We start from the raw sequence: 15,647 nt of genomic DNA, 5'->3' as shown, positions 1-15,647 counted from the left end.
TTTAAATTTTAACTAAAAATATATAAAAATAAAAAAGACTCCTCACCTGGCCGTACCAACCAAGCCAGCCCAAGTGCCGCCTCAGGCCGACAAAGCTAACAGGCCGCGTCAGCACTGCTGAACCGAAGCACACTAACAGGACAGCCGCCAGCGCAGTATCAGCCAATACCAAGCTGACAACAACAGCACAGTAACAAGCCAACGATGTAGCATCTCTTTTTTCGTCTCTTTATTCCAATGGGCGCACACATGTATCATAAAATAAATCCTCCGTGCCATATAAAGCTCTGCACTTTAGACTATACCATATCATTTTCTGGTGCAATCTTTCCTCATCGTATCATAGCTTATACAATTTCACTATATATTTTATAGTGTGATCATCTTCACATGCACCAATCTTTAGCTGAAATGACCTGCATGACCTCTTGACCGTTTTAACCTTAGTTTCTCCCTGAATCTAGTTCTGATTGTATCACCGATCACATCTGCCATCAGAACGACACATGCACATGAACAAAATCAACAACTGATTCCAAACACAAGTTTCACAAACTTAACTCACGTCATTCCGCACACCACTCATACTAGTGTATTGCACATATAAAAAATACAAATATAATCTTACTATCACGAGCATCATCATCACATATATATCATGTATAATTATGCTACCACTCGCATCATCATCACATGCATATCAAGCAACATATTATCATCGCATGCATATCATCATATAAAATATTAAATCACTCATCATCATATGCATATCATCAAATGAAATTATAAGTCACTTTAAGCTTTTATCAAATTCACAGTAAAACCTAATATTCTTTTGCTAATTTTTCAGCACACGATCTCCTTGACGTCACTGGTGCAGACGTAAGGGGCAGAGCTAGGCCTGACCTAAGATCCGAACCACGTAGAAGTATAGGCTCATCAAAGTCCAGTGGTTCATAGCAGATACAGAAGAATTAAAAATAGAACGTGGGCCGTGACCTGGGCCATGGCCCTAGTTGCCCCGGTGAGAGCTCGAGAGTTTTTTTATTTTTATATTTTTTAGATTAAAAAAATTAAATAAATAGATTCCCTGTGAAAAAAATTACAAATCTAAACACGTGCAGCCCCTTGAGAGGGCGGTTAGGCCAGCTAACTACCCCCCGGGAGGGTGGGAGGCCTAACCGCCCCCTCAGAGGGTGGTTAGGGGGTGCCTGCCTGTGGCCAGACCTTACCGCCCCCTGAGGGGGTGGGTAGGGGTCCTTGCCGCCCTCTCAAGGGGTGGTTAGGGGGGCTACCCGCCCGCGCCACCCGGCCTCCACCCCCTCCAGCCTCCTCTATTAAAGGGGCTAAAAATAGCCCAAAATCACATTTTATTTAGAAAAAAGAAAAAATTGTGAAGAGGGAGGAGAAGAGAGGAGAGGAGAGGGGAGGAAGAGAGCCCGACGAAGCCCTGCTGCATTTGAGCCGCGGATTTGAAGATCACTTTCCGGTAAGTCCTTTTTTTCTTTTTATTGTTATTAATTAGTGTAGTAGTAGTATATGACATAGGTTTTAGACATGTATGACCTAGGGTTTAGAAAATTTTATGTTTAGTAGAAAATTGTTAAATTTACTTAGAACATTGTATGATAGCAGTGAAATATAGAATATTATTTTTACTATGTTAGTTTTGGAAATGTAGATTTTATATAATAATAATTGTAGGATTGTACTGTGCGACATAGGAGGTAGCACTATATGATAATATAAGAACCTAGGATGTAGCATTTAGAAAATGGTAGCGTTTAATTTGCATATGGTAGAAAGGTCAACCGGCTGGCAACCTCTGGGTAGATCGCTTGGCCCCTTACGTGGCAGCATGGGCCCAAGCGCTACAAGATGTCGTGGAGGAGGCGCATCCCTTCAACGAGCGGAGCTTCAACGACTACCTATGGTGGTACGTTCCACGTACACGCACACGGGTCACCTACACCCCTGAGGGTGTTCGGCCCCACATCGCGTCGACTACGGAGGCATACCCGGTGCATTGGGACGAGGACGCTGCATTAGCGGTACATTTTCCTTTTAAGTCAGTAGTCCTTACTCAAGGAACAAAACCGTATATTTTAATTGTTTTTTTCATATTCGTATTCGCAGGCCGATATCATTTATGATGTACATAAGGATGCAGCTGGTACCATGGACCTACACAAGCCTCGACGCAGCCTCGTAGACCGAGCCCTGTGCGTCCATCCTCAGGTACTGGGTGCCCCCTTCATCCCTATTTTCAATACATTCAGCAAATTAAAGTAATATTGTGTACAGGTTACTTCGGTGATGAGGCCGGTCCGTCTTCAGCGGCCCCACGCCCGACCCCACCAGCATCGTTCGAGCCATACTACGGCACGCCAGCCTGGCCTTCTTCTGCTGCACCGGCATACCACGCAGGTACAATTGTATATTTTTTTACTACTACTTTTATTTCCACATTGCTCATATCTAACATAATTATTTGTTCTTAGGCCCCTCCAGCCAGTACACATGGACGTCAGGAGAGCCTTCACAGTCCTCGTACCCTAGTCAAGAGGATGAAGCTGGCCCGGACCCCGCATATGACCTCGTTCGTGACTTCTTCGGAGCCACACCTGACTACGACGTCCTCCAGCGGTCCCAGGTACCTAGTGCCCCCCTTCGGACACAGCCCACGTAGGACGAGGCCTCGACACCGGTGCTCCCTACTAGGCCTACCAGACAGGTTGGTCCACCCGACCCCCTCACCTACTCCAGGGGCCACGTGAGGGTTAACTAGCGGCATCGGGACCACGATGGGGGGCACGGGCGACGGCAACGGGGAAGGGAGCAATAGAATTTTAGACTTGTTGTAACTTACATATGCATATTCGATTCACGATGTACTCCTACGTATTCAGACACGTTTACTCTTTATGGTCCACTTAGCATGTCGTAACTGCATTTCATATTCCAAAACAATGCAATCCTAGTTGCATTTCTTAATCCGACATGACCACACGCTACATTCTATCGTCGTCATTATATCTTACAAAGCTACTTATGCAAGGAGTGACTCCTCGCTTACTCTATCGGAAGTGTAACTTTAATCACGAAGTGACCACACTACTGAACTTTAACCATGACATGACAACACATGCCTCCTTGCGCAGGCTTTAGACGAGAAGTGACAACACTGGACAGCTTTTACCACACAATAAATGACAATACAGGTACCAATAAATGTGGAATCTCTGTCCATCATCAATGACACAACTTTCCCATTCTTCAAGATGGAATCCAATGCTCCTGCCACCATCTGAGCCCCTGCACTCACTCCTTTATTCAAGAGCGAATCCAATGCTCCTGTCTCCCTCAACCATAAATAGTCAAACCTCCATACGTTGATGCACCACTCATTTATCAGATCTCTCAAGTGCAATATCTTCCTCAGCTCCACCAAACCCACCAAAAAAATATTGGGGGACTAGCTTACCTCAAGGTATCGAACCACCAATGTGCTTCCGTGGTGACCTTTGCAGGCTCCGCGAGTCGTAGGACATCTCATACACCTATGGGCTGCTCTTCTTCATGTGTGCCAACTACGAATATGACAAACCTCAACATGCAACATATGAGTATCGACCGGTATAACAACAGATATCAGCCACATCTCTACCGATTTTGCACCCTGTTTTACTAACCGCTCATCTTCTTCTATTTGTTCAGTCCCCTCCATCGCTATGTGATTTTATTCAATGGCTCGACAATGAGCAAAATAAGGAACAGAAGCAGTGGGTCGACATGAACATGAGGTGGAGAAGGAAAGCGTACACACGTCAGAAGTACGAGCAACAGCAACATGAGGTGGAGCGGGAGGAAAAAGAGCACATGAGGAAGGCGGCGCACGACCATACCGTGGCTCAAGCTTGGGAGGCTGAGAGGGCTAGGAAGCGGGAGAGAGCACGCCGTGCTAAGGCGGTAAGTTCTGATGCCCTCCGAAAAGAAAAATACCCTAGATGCACTCAGTAGAGAGTATCTAATGTAACCCGACATACTTTCACTCCCTAAGGCATGTTATGATTAAATTCGGCGCACTAATAAGTAGGTCTTAGTGCGAACCGTACATGTCACATTCGTTTCCTTACCGTGTCATCGTGGTTACAGTCTTATGTAATATTTTCACCCTATATTTAATACTATGTTTGTCGTCGTTCGCACCGCATACCCACGTAATATGCTGCGAGAGCTAATTACTGATTTTTCATTCTCCGACTATCACATAACCTACTCCAAATTTTAATTCCAAATTTTCTTAAAGCCCTATTTTATTTTTTGATGAAATATACAAAATTTGGCATTTTTGAGGAAAAAAAAAGCCATTACCGCCCCCTCAGAAGGCGGTAAGGGGCTGCAGACGCCTAGATTTAGAATTTTTTCACAAAGAATCTATTTATTTAAATTTTTAATCCAAAAAATATAAAAATAAAAAACTCAGAGCTCGACCTCTGCGGACGTAGAAGTAGGCCCCCTCGTCGATGCACCGGTGGTGGCGCTCAAAGAGCTTCCAGGGATGCGTGCTGGCCGCCGTGTCGTCCTCCACGATGATGCCGCGGAACGGGGCTGGCTCGCCGCGGGCGAGCGGCAGCAGGTAGAACTCGACCAGCTCCTTGTCCTTGGGCCGGAACCTGAAGCGGGCCGGGACCTTTCGATTGCCCTCCGCCGCTGCTGACATGGTGCTTCTACTTCTTGGCCTTGGTGAGAGAGGGAAGGGAAGGGAGGGAAAGGGAGAGATCAAGCGAGTGATGAACGAGCAGATCGAGGGGAAGATCGGGGTGTGGGTTCCCATTTATTGGCGGCGGATTCGCGCGCAATCCGAAGGCATGTCCGTGTGAGTGTACGCTGCATATGGAGAGTCTGGAGATTGCTTGCCGGTGAGGAGTAGCCTCTTCTGCTCTGTTCCGCTGGTTCCGGTTTCCGAAGCATTGTTAGATCTGATGCCGAAAATGAAAAGCGCATCATCCGTGGATTACTTACGTGCAGGTCAAGCCGTGCAATCCTGAGTGCCAGCCAGCCCGATGCCGGTTTCGAAGGGTGATTGCGACGTGTTTGACGAAAATCAAGCGGCTAGCTCCAAGAGAAAATAAGATGCAACACGCGCCGTAGTTCTGTGGATCTTGCATCTACACTAGACATCGTCTAGCTCGATTCATTGGCATCGGCAACTCCAGCTCCGCGCGCGCGTTCGCAGTGGGCAGGAACGGTCGTGCTGGACTGCACGGCGATCGGGAGGAAGCAGTGCGTGGTTATCGCCGGCAAGAGCGCGGCCGCCGAATGAGTGGTGGTGCGGAGAGCAGTGCTGGGCCGCCACCACTCCGTGTATTGAAACACAAGCAGTGCAGCTTGCGGCGCTCAATCTATACGAAGTCATGTACTTCACTGATAGCCTGGTGTTAGCCACGACACTCCGAGCTCAAGATCCGATGAGCAGCCGGGACATTGGACGCTTCGTCCGACCTTGCCGTCCACCATCATTTCGGCAAACCCAGGACGTCAACCCGAGGTTGTGACTAGCAGAAAATGTGTTTGCCGTGAGGAAAACTTCCCTGGGCTTGTTAGCTTTATATACTGCCCAACAGATAGATTACAACGATCCAACAAACATGATCGTGAGGATCAAGCAAGAAACAGAAAAGGAGATTACACGGCATTATCGTCGGCAACAGCCTGACGGCCTACTGATTCTGAACCTGACGCTAGGCTAACTGATTCTAGTTATAGTTGATTCAGGTGCTTATCTGCTGATTTTAGATATCATAATCCCAAAAATTAAAGAGGCTAATAAAATTCAGTAATATAGGCCTATTTGCCTCTTAAATATTATATACAAAATTTTCACGAAGTTCCTCACGTACTGTGAGAGTGGACCCTGTCATGAACAGCATTATTGACCCATGCCAAAATGCATTTATCAAATCTAGAAACATTATGGATGAAATTATGATGCTACATGAAATTGTGCATGACACTAAAGTACATAAGAATCAAGGTTCAGCTTAAGGATTTGAATGCCTAACAACGAGGGGATTTGACAAAAAATGGTGTAACTAGAGTAAGATACTAGTTACTAGGGGACCTTTCGTGTGAAATTGAATAATAATTTGGAGGCTTACTTTGTAAGTGGTAAAGGTGTTAGACAGGGTGACACTTTATCACCTCTTTTATTCAATCTGGCAGTTGACTCTTTAAGCAAAATGAGTAACATGGCCAAACAAAATAATTTGATTGAAGGTTTAGTCCCTCAATACATTCCAAAAGGGGTGACCATCATGCAGTATGCACATGATACAATCATGTCTCACATTCTCTATGAGGGAATGTCTGGTGTTAAAATCAACTATCAAAAAAGTGAAATTCTGATGATCATCGATGATGATCAGAAAGCTTTGGTTTATGTTGATATTTTTAGTTATGGGACTGGAAATTGACCAATGAAATACTTGGGTGTCCCTGTGTGTGGAAGAAGACTACATATTGTGGACTGGTTTCCTTTGGAGGAAAAATTACTCAAAAGGCTTGATGGATGGTAAGATGGATCCCTGTCTATTGCTGGAAGGGTCACTTTAATTAACTCTAGCTTGAGCATCATTCCTATATACCTCATGTCAATCCTTTTGCATAAAACTGTTCATGTTAACACGAACAAAACTAGAAAGAGGTTCCTGTGGAAGGGAGGTGGGACTAAGAAAAAATACCATATGGTAAAATGGGTCAAAGTGTGCAGACCCAAAAAAAGGCTAGGCTAGGTATACACAATTTAAGAAAATTGAATATTAGCCTCCTCTGTAAATGGTGGTGAAAATTTAAAAAAGAACATGGGTTATAACAGGAGATTGTGAAACAAAATTATATCAAATGAAAATGCATATCTCAAATGAAGCACAAAAGCACTGATGCCCCTGTTTGGACTAATCTGCTCAAAGTAAAAGAATTGTATCTTAAAGGGAGGTCCCTTGCTATTGGCAATGGCAAATCCATTTGCTTCTAGGGGGATAGATAGTGCACTAGGTCGCCTCTCAAAGAAGGTTTCCCTGAGCTTTATCAGATTTCCAACGAACAAACCATTTCTGTTGCCCTCTTGACACAGAAGAACTGGCAGCTAACATTTAGAAGATGGCTCTTTGAACATAAGCAAGGACTGCTTAGGTAGTTGAGAGATATACTAGCTATGGTTGTGCTATCCCATGATGCTAACATCCCTAAATGGGATTGGGATAAATCTGGCTGTTTCTCGGTAAATTCTATGTACAACCACATGTTTCAGCATTTGGAGGATGAAGCTAACACCAAAGTTTGGAAAGCAAAGGTCCCAACGAAAATTAAAGTTTTCATGTGGTTCATCAGTAAAAATGCTATCTTGACTAAAGATAACATGACCAAACGCAAATGGCATGGGGACCCTAAATGTAGATTCTGTGAGGAAAATGAAACTATATTACATCTCTTTTTTAATGCAATTTAGCTAAATATGTTTGGAGCCTGGTTGGTTTTGTACTCAAAGCAAACTGTAGACCAGGTAATTTTGTCCAGTACAATATATGGATCACAAAACTCTTACCCAATGAGAAACACATACATATGGTTAGCCTGATTGCTATTATCTGGGCCCTGTGGAAGATTAGGAACAAATCATGCTTTGAGGGGGAAACTGTTAAATATCCAACTCAGATTGTGTGTTATGCTTGTGCTTTTCTTAAATACTGGGCATGTCTGCAAAAGGAAGTGACGAAGAACGTCATATTGGAAGCTGCTGGAATCCTACAAGCTGCTACGCTGCTTCACCACCCTAGACCTGATCGAGCGGATATGCATCTCCACCAATAGTCGTTTTTAATCTGAAGCTTGCAACGTCAGGGCGAGTGTGAGGGATCGGTGACGTCTTAAGAGGGGTGAATTAGGACACTTAGAACTATTTTGGCTCTAAAAACAACACAAGATAAATCTATATCAATTTTTATCTAAATGTGCTCTAAATTTATCTAGTGTGTCTACTCTACTGATCAAAACGCTTGCAACCTATCTAAGAAGGTAAATTGCAAGTAAGTAAATACGGAAACGTAAATAAGGTAGAGAAAGCAAACTCGGCACAAGGATTTTTCCTGTGGTATCAATGATATGAATGCCACTCCTAGTCTACGTTAGAGCTCCACAAAGGATATGCTCTCAGTCGGCACCAGGTCACGGCTGTTGAGCCACCAAGTCACAAAGACAAGGCCTCCACCCAGATGAGCCACCAAGTCACCAAGGTAAGGTCTCACCACTAGCCTCTCGTCTGGTTCCTTGCCGCCGTGATCACTTCGGAGCTTGAGCCACCAAGGTAAGGGTTTCCACGTCCCCGTACACGCTTCTCATTGCCGCTCCACACCAAGTCAGAGGGTTAACAAGTTTATCGGCGAGTCACCAAGACTCCAAGGTGTCAGCGTAACAAGAGGTAAGCTTAGATCACTCTTTGATCCACTCTCTAGGTAGAAACCACCTAGCAACACACTCTCTAGGCCTATAAACACTAATCAATCTCTAAAATTATGCTTAATTGCCTTGTATGATCACTTTAAGCACTTTGGTGGCTTGGATGTCTTCTTAGGTGTATATGAACTTTTCTAGACTCCAGCACCCTCAAATGATTGAGTGGAGAGGTATTTATAGCCACAACCCCGCGTACTAGCCGTTAACCCAACGGCTCAAAAAAGTTGTTAACACCGGATCATCCGGTGAGAACAATAGTACTAACACCGGATCATCTGGTGAGTACACTCTCACAAACTAGCCATTGGAACTCCACTCAAACCACTGTAAACACTGGATACTTTGGTGTATACTGCAACATCATCACCGACCATTCTGGTGAGTATACCTTAGCCATCCGAGCCAACATCTTCTCTGTGTAAATTGCTCCGGTGCCTTCTCCGGTGCTTATTAATTCATCATCAGACTATCCGGTGAGCAATCCTCATCCATCCTAGCCAAATGCAACCCTCTCTGGACAATATGCTCTGGTGTACACATGACTTCATCACTGGACCATCCGATGGCTTGAGCTTAGTCTGCCTCTTTGTACTATTCATTATATGGTGTATTTGTCCATTGTACTCTTGCTTCATCATCGGACTATCTGATGCCTTCAAAAATCTTCTGCCAAGAACCAAATACTCCGGTGTGTATTTCTTGTTTAACACCAGATCATCCAGTCAGTTGATCTTCAACTTCAACTCTTGAAACCGCCTTTACTGGAATTGCTTCGATGCTTCTATCCATTTGACACCGGACCATCCGGTGAGGCAAAACTACCTCTGTCTATATGCACTACTCATTGTTCGGTGTGTGTAACACATTCAACACCGGACCATTCGGTGAGAACAGAACTCTTGGGACTTCTCCAATTCAACCAAACTTTATCCCTACTTCGGTGGCTTCTTTATGTATTGCATCTATGAGACCTACTAACATATATTTTTAGCAAACATGTTAGTCCCATTGACTATGTAGTCATTGATCATCAAAATCACAAACATAACTAAAAAGATCATTTTCCCTATAGCAAGGGACACGTGAAGAATATGACGTTCGAAGGACTGAGTCTTGTGATTGGAGTCTGCAGCAGTCCGTAGTTGGCTATAGCTTTTTTCTGAGCTTTGTAACTCGCTTTTGCACTGCAGGGCGGTCGCCTTCTAGTATTCTACATTAGTGTTTGAACTCCTGATTTCGGTCCGAGTGAGACTAGACCATAGTTTGTTGGAACTACTCTACGCTGTTTTCTTTCTTTCTTTGCGTTTTAAACTGGTGAATGAGGTACTCTTTTAATTCTGTTATCTGTAGTAATGGAATCCGGGGTAACCCTTTTATGGAAAAGAATCTGCTAATTTTAGCAGTGACTGGTGAAAATAACCAGGGACATAAAAAAAGTGGGAAAATTGGATTTTTGTCACTGTTTTGTTGGTGTTTCAAAGAATTGCCACCCAATTTTGTTTTGCTTCGCTCTTATACCACTAGAATGCATTTTCTGCTCAAAGATTTGCCATTTCAGCCATTTTGACCCATTTCAGCTCATTTTTTTACTATGGCATGACCGTTTGCCCTTGCTCTATTTCCCCTTCCATTTCCCTATGAACTCGCATTCATCCGCTTTTCCCTCTGGCCTTCACGGCAAGAGCCTCTCCCTGCTCAGCATCTTCGTCAATGATACCATCTTCAATTCCTCCGGTGTGATCTATCTTGGGTGAGCCGAGGGCTTCACCGCCGTGCCGCACTTTGATGTGTTGGTGCAGCGTGGTCTGGTGCCGTGCACATTCTCCAGTGTGAACTCCCTGTGTGTCACCGTTTGTTCGCTCCAGCTGGCGTGCCGTTGAGGCTCATGGCTCCAGCGGGAGCTTAGCTCCGACCGGCATCTTTGCCGTCGCTGTTGAGGTAGCTCCAAACGGTTTGAGTTTGTGGTTGTCAGTGTGCGCTCAGCTGCTGCCGTGGTGTGTACGCATTCCGGGGAACCCTGCTGTCGAGTTTGGTTTTGGCTCTATCTCTGGTTGTACGTGCTTTCGTGCCATGCAAACACATCGAGCTGTTGGTTGTGTCTTCGGCCATCGTGCCATTGAGTTAAAGGTTGTTCATCACAATGGCACTTCCTGCTGCCGTTGTCGATGTGCGGAGCTCCACCATGGGTGCCAGCCATCGAGCTATTGTGCTGGCGTTGAGATGTGACTGCCAGCCATTGTGCCATGCAATTTGTGATACTCGCTGTCATGTCACCATGCCGATCTGCAGGCCAATTACGTTGTTGCTTCCCGTAGAGCAGAGGAAGATCGGGGCAGAGTTCCCATCCCTTGCCAAGCGTCCTTGCTGCTACACATGGAGAAGAAGGGCATAATAGCGTGGGAGCCCTGCTGCCGTCAACTGAGGAGGAGGAGGGTTCTGACCGAGGCCCCTGCCGCGAGCTCCCTGCTGACGCCCTGCTGGGCATCGTCCCAATGCTGCTGCACCCTGGTGGCCATCGTTGCCTGCGCCTACCGTGCGCCACATCCTACCGTCTGCCTGCCTAAAGTCTAGCGAGCTAACATCCTACCTACCGTGTGGCACATCTACCCCTACCACCATGGAGAAGAGGGCCAAAGGCCCTGTCACTATGCTGGCCGGAGCCCCTGCCGACCGCTGCACCACTGACTGCATCGTCCCAGCCGCTGCTCAGTTTGGTCGCCGCCCGCTAAGAGAGAAGAAGGCTCGAGCCTTCCTACCATTGTCTTCGTGTGAATGTTGTATGCCTGCGTGAAGGAGAAGCTGCAGGACGCAGAGAAGGAAGAAGTGGGCAGCTCGGTGCCGGCGTAGGGGATCGGTGCGTCGTTGATGAAGATGCTAATCAGGGAAAACAGATGAATGTATCGAATATCTAATTATAGGATATATAGGCATAAGGAGTACACCGTATATGGATAAGGTATATTCTGTATAAGTTTAACAACTTTAGATATTATGGCCCGTGTACTCGGAGATCTCAAAGACAAATACTAGGAAGGTACTGATCGAGTTATCTGACTCAAGTACGACTAGTATCCAGGTTGGATTTATCTCCTTTGCCTTGACCAACAAGATGAAGGATTCCCTATTAACTACGGCCGGGACTAGGACGGTGCCTCGACCCTTATATAAGTTAGGGTCCCTAACCCCCGGAGAAGGACTTCAGAACCACGAGACAATCTACATGTACGCAACTTGAGGCAAGCAAAGCCAAGACCCTAGTAATCGGAGATACTCGATGAGTTCAACCCTATATTAGTCTAGATCAAATCCCCCCATTGTATTGCTCATACTCAAGATAATCATATATAGCACCATCTACATACGATGTAGGGAATTACTCCGTATCAGGGGCCCTAACTTGTCTACATCACGTGCATTATTTTCTGCTCGAACCCTAATCTCTAAGGTACCTCTGTTTAATTATGTATATATATTATCGAGAACTAATCTTCGACAATTGGCATGCTAGGTAGTGGTCCTTCACCTATTTTTTCAAGATCGATCATGACTCAAGTGTGTGTTCGTGTTGGATTCTCCGACACTGGCTTCTACGACCACTTTGAGTCGGCAGTGGTCATCTTCACATTGCTTCCCGCAAATTCTAAGATCACCTTCAAAACTATGGCATACCATCAAGACAATCAAGGTGGAATGATCCACACCAGTATCATCGAGTCTATCCCATTGGATGCATACCACGAGGTGGAACACCTCGACTGGGATCCCAAAGACACTGACAGTGATAGTGAAAGCCATGAGAGTGGTGATGACAGCTCCATAGATGGCCAGAATAGCCGGATAGATCATTTCGTGTTCATGGCCAGAGCTGATGGCACACCCGCTGACCAGAAAATGAAAGATTTGAATGTCATAGTGAACAATGGTGTAGGAATCCCTAAGGATCTAGCAGCGGCTGCCGCCGCCCAAGGTACCATTGTTGCCGGAGGATTACTAGTAGGGATTTCTGCAACTAGAGCCTTGCAAGTCCCTAAGACCACCCATCATCGATGGACTGTGGAGAGTCAAGTGAACCCTGATATTCGGTGTTGACTTGTCATAGGAACGCCTCTTGTTCAGGTGATGCCTCCACAAACAACAATTCTAAGATCGAGGAACGAACTCCCTCAGAACAACGATCATGGAGCGACATTGGCTCAAACACAGCCGAGCATTGGCAGCGGTGTTTTAAGTACTCCGAAAGCCAACGTCTAGGGTGTTCATCTGTTTCTAAGATCCTTTCCCGAATTAGATCCGATAAATCCTTTAACCCCAATGGTCAACCAGCTAAAAACTCTGCTCGATGCAGCTCACATTTAGACTGCTCGAGTAAACAACCCTAGCAACTCTAGGTACCCCAGCCGGCAGAGCGTTGGTTCAAGGAGCCATGAATGTAGACATCCTCGAGTCGAGGGATCACAAACAAAAAGCTTGGGTGGTTGAGCTCGAGCACAACCCTGCAGGTCAAACTGTAATTGCCCCATCCATAGATGTAGGAACTAGAAAGACCTAAGGAATAGCATCCCTCACAACAGGCACGACTTATGGGAAGTGATCGACAACTGCCGTGAGGAGCACCCTGAAGACGATCATCGTTATAACAACCGCAAATCTCCAGGATGGGATGGTCGACATGACTCCCCTATCTGAAGGAATAGGTGTGACAGTCCTCCCCCATCTCCTCCTGAAGAATTTGATGGAGGTTACAAAGTCTTCGCACCCGAGCTCTGGTTGATATGATGGCCCATGAAGTTCAAAGTGGGTCCAATCTAGAAGTAGGATGGGAAGCTTAACCCCAATGAGTGGTTACAGATCTACACCATTGTTATTCGAGAAGCTGGCGGTGACAACAAGGTAATGGCCAATTACCTTCTAACTGCCCTCGATGGACCTACAAGGTCCTGATTGTTGAACCTGCCCTCCAACTCAATCCGATCACGGGCTAAGTTGAAGGCTCAGTTCATCGCCAACTTACAAGGTATGTTCGAGCGCCTGGGAACGGAAGACGATCTCCATCAGCTGAACCAAGGCAAGGACGAATCTCTTCAGGACTTCATCCAGAGGTTTAGCGACAGGTGTAATATGATCCTGAACATCTTCGACAGGATGGTCATCATTGCCTTCAACAGAGGAGTCAAGGACAGACATCTGGTCTGGAAGTTGGCTACCTGGAAGATCCAGACAGTCAAAGAACTCTTCAAGCTGACTAACAAGTTTATGAAGCATGCTGAAGCCCAAGCATATGCCAAAAAAAAACCCCATTCTGGCAAAGACAAACCCGAGTCTTCAAAGAACGGGGGAAGAAGAGAAAATTTGGCGACAAGCATAAGGGTCTAGACAAGACTGTAGCCGCGATCAAGAGGAGCAAGTCATGCAACACCAGAGATAAAAAGGGACAGAGCCATGGTGGTGGGAAGTGGTGTCCTGTCCATCAGTCCAACCAGCACGACTTCAACGAGTGTCAAGTTATCAACAAGAAGTTTGAAGAGAAGCTCAAGGTTGCTATTGCTGACTATCATAGCAAACAGGCTAAGCCAGACACTGATGATGATGAGCCCGAATTTTGAGGGGCTGATCAGAACTTGGCACACATCTTTAGAGGATCCGTCACGTACAAGTCCAAGAGGCAGTGCAAGACGATCGAAAGGGAGGTCAATCTGGCTCTGACTTCACCTCCCTAGTACCTTAAATGGTCAGAGGTCCGGATCACCTTTGATTGGGCTGACCACCCAACCGTGGTTCCACACCCAGTCGGTATACGATTGTGGTCTATCCTACTATCCTCAACATCAAGGTTTTCCGAACCTTGGTCCATAGGGGTAACTCGCTTAACCTCATCTTCGCTAATATGTTAGACAAGATGGGAATCCAAAGGTTGGAGCTCAAGGCAGGAGCTGAGCATTTCTAGGGTATAACTCCCAACTCATCGACCATGCCCCTTGGTCAGATCGAATTACCGGTCACGTTCAGCGTGCCTGACAACTTCTGCATAGAGAAGTTGACCTTCGATGTTGCAGACTTGAAAACAGCGTACAATGTGATCCTAGGTTGCCCAATGCTAGGCAAGTTCATGGTTGTGGTGCATTATGCGCACCAGGTGCTTAAAATGCCCAGTCCCAAAGGGGTCATAACCATCAAAGGAGATCAACATCATCGGTCAAGTGTGACAAGCAGAGCCTGGATATGGTCGAGCACTTCCGCCATATGACGACTACCTCAAGAAGCATAGAGTCTAAGTGCCAAAAGCATCAAGCCACTGCCAAGACCAAGAACAATGTCAAGGACTCCAAACTCGTGACTCACACTGATACTTCCAAGTCTGACAATACTGCCAAGGGTAAGACCAATGACGGTGCCAAGGACAAGAAGATTGATGGTGGTATCAAGGCAGTGCCCCTCGACCCATCTGAGTCGGCCAAGACGTTCGAGAAAGAGGCCCACCTTGACCCCAAATAGGAACTCGAGCTCATGCCTTTCCTCCAAGGAAACCATGTTGTGTTTGCATCGCAATCGTCCGATATGCCCGGAGTTCCTAGGGAAGCAATCGAGCAACAACTAGCTATGGAACCTAGTGCCAAACCTGTGGTGCAAAAGCAGTAAAGATTTATGAAGGACAGAAAGCAAGCCATCCAAGAGGAGGTCAACAAACTCTTAAAGGTGGGCTTCATTTGAAAGGTTAGTCATCCCACGTGACTTGCAAATCCTATCTTTATGAAGAAAACCAACAACAAGTGGAGGATGTGTGTTGACTTCACTAACCTCAACAAAGCATGTCCTAAGGATCATTTTCCTCTTCCTCGCACCGACCAGATTATCGACTCTACGGTAGGTTGTGCATTGCCGTGTTTTCTAGATGCCTATTTGGGGTATCAACAAATTAGTATAGGTATAGAGGATGAGGAAAAAACTACTTTTATTACTCCTCTTTGGTGTATTTTGCTATGTAAAGGTGTCCTTTGGTTTGAAGAGTGCTGGTGCTACTCATCAACGGTGTATTCAAAATTGTTTATAGCCCCAGATTGGGCGTATCATTGAAGTTTATGTCGATGTATCGTAGTCAAGTCTAGAACCCAAGATGCATTGATTGACGACCTCAA

At 45.8% G+C, this 15,647-nt stretch overlaps 1 protein-coding gene across 1 annotated transcript; it reads left to right on the top strand.

Moving 5' to 3' along the window:
• The first annotated feature begins 14,482 nt into the window (after positions 1 to 14,482).
• On the top strand, positions 14,483 to 15,006 carry LOC133923140 (uncharacterized). The gene is made up of 2 exons (XM_062368581.1): positions 14,483 to 14,647; positions 14,725 to 15,006. Exons 1-2 carry the CDS (start codon positions 14,483 to 14,485, stop codon positions 15,004 to 15,006), a joined length of 447 nt encoding a protein of 148 aa, XP_062224565.1.
• Positions 15,007 to 15,647: the final 641 nt, after the last annotated feature.

This window comes from Phragmites australis, chromosome 6 (assembly GCF_958298935.1).
Source record: "Phragmites australis chromosome 6, lpPhrAust1.1, whole genome shotgun sequence".
Lineage (NCBI taxonomy): Eukaryota > Viridiplantae > Streptophyta > Magnoliopsida > Poales > Poaceae > Phragmites > Phragmites australis.
The sequence above is the reverse complement of the archived record's forward strand: the minus strand, read 5'-3'. Positions and strand labels throughout refer to the sequence as shown.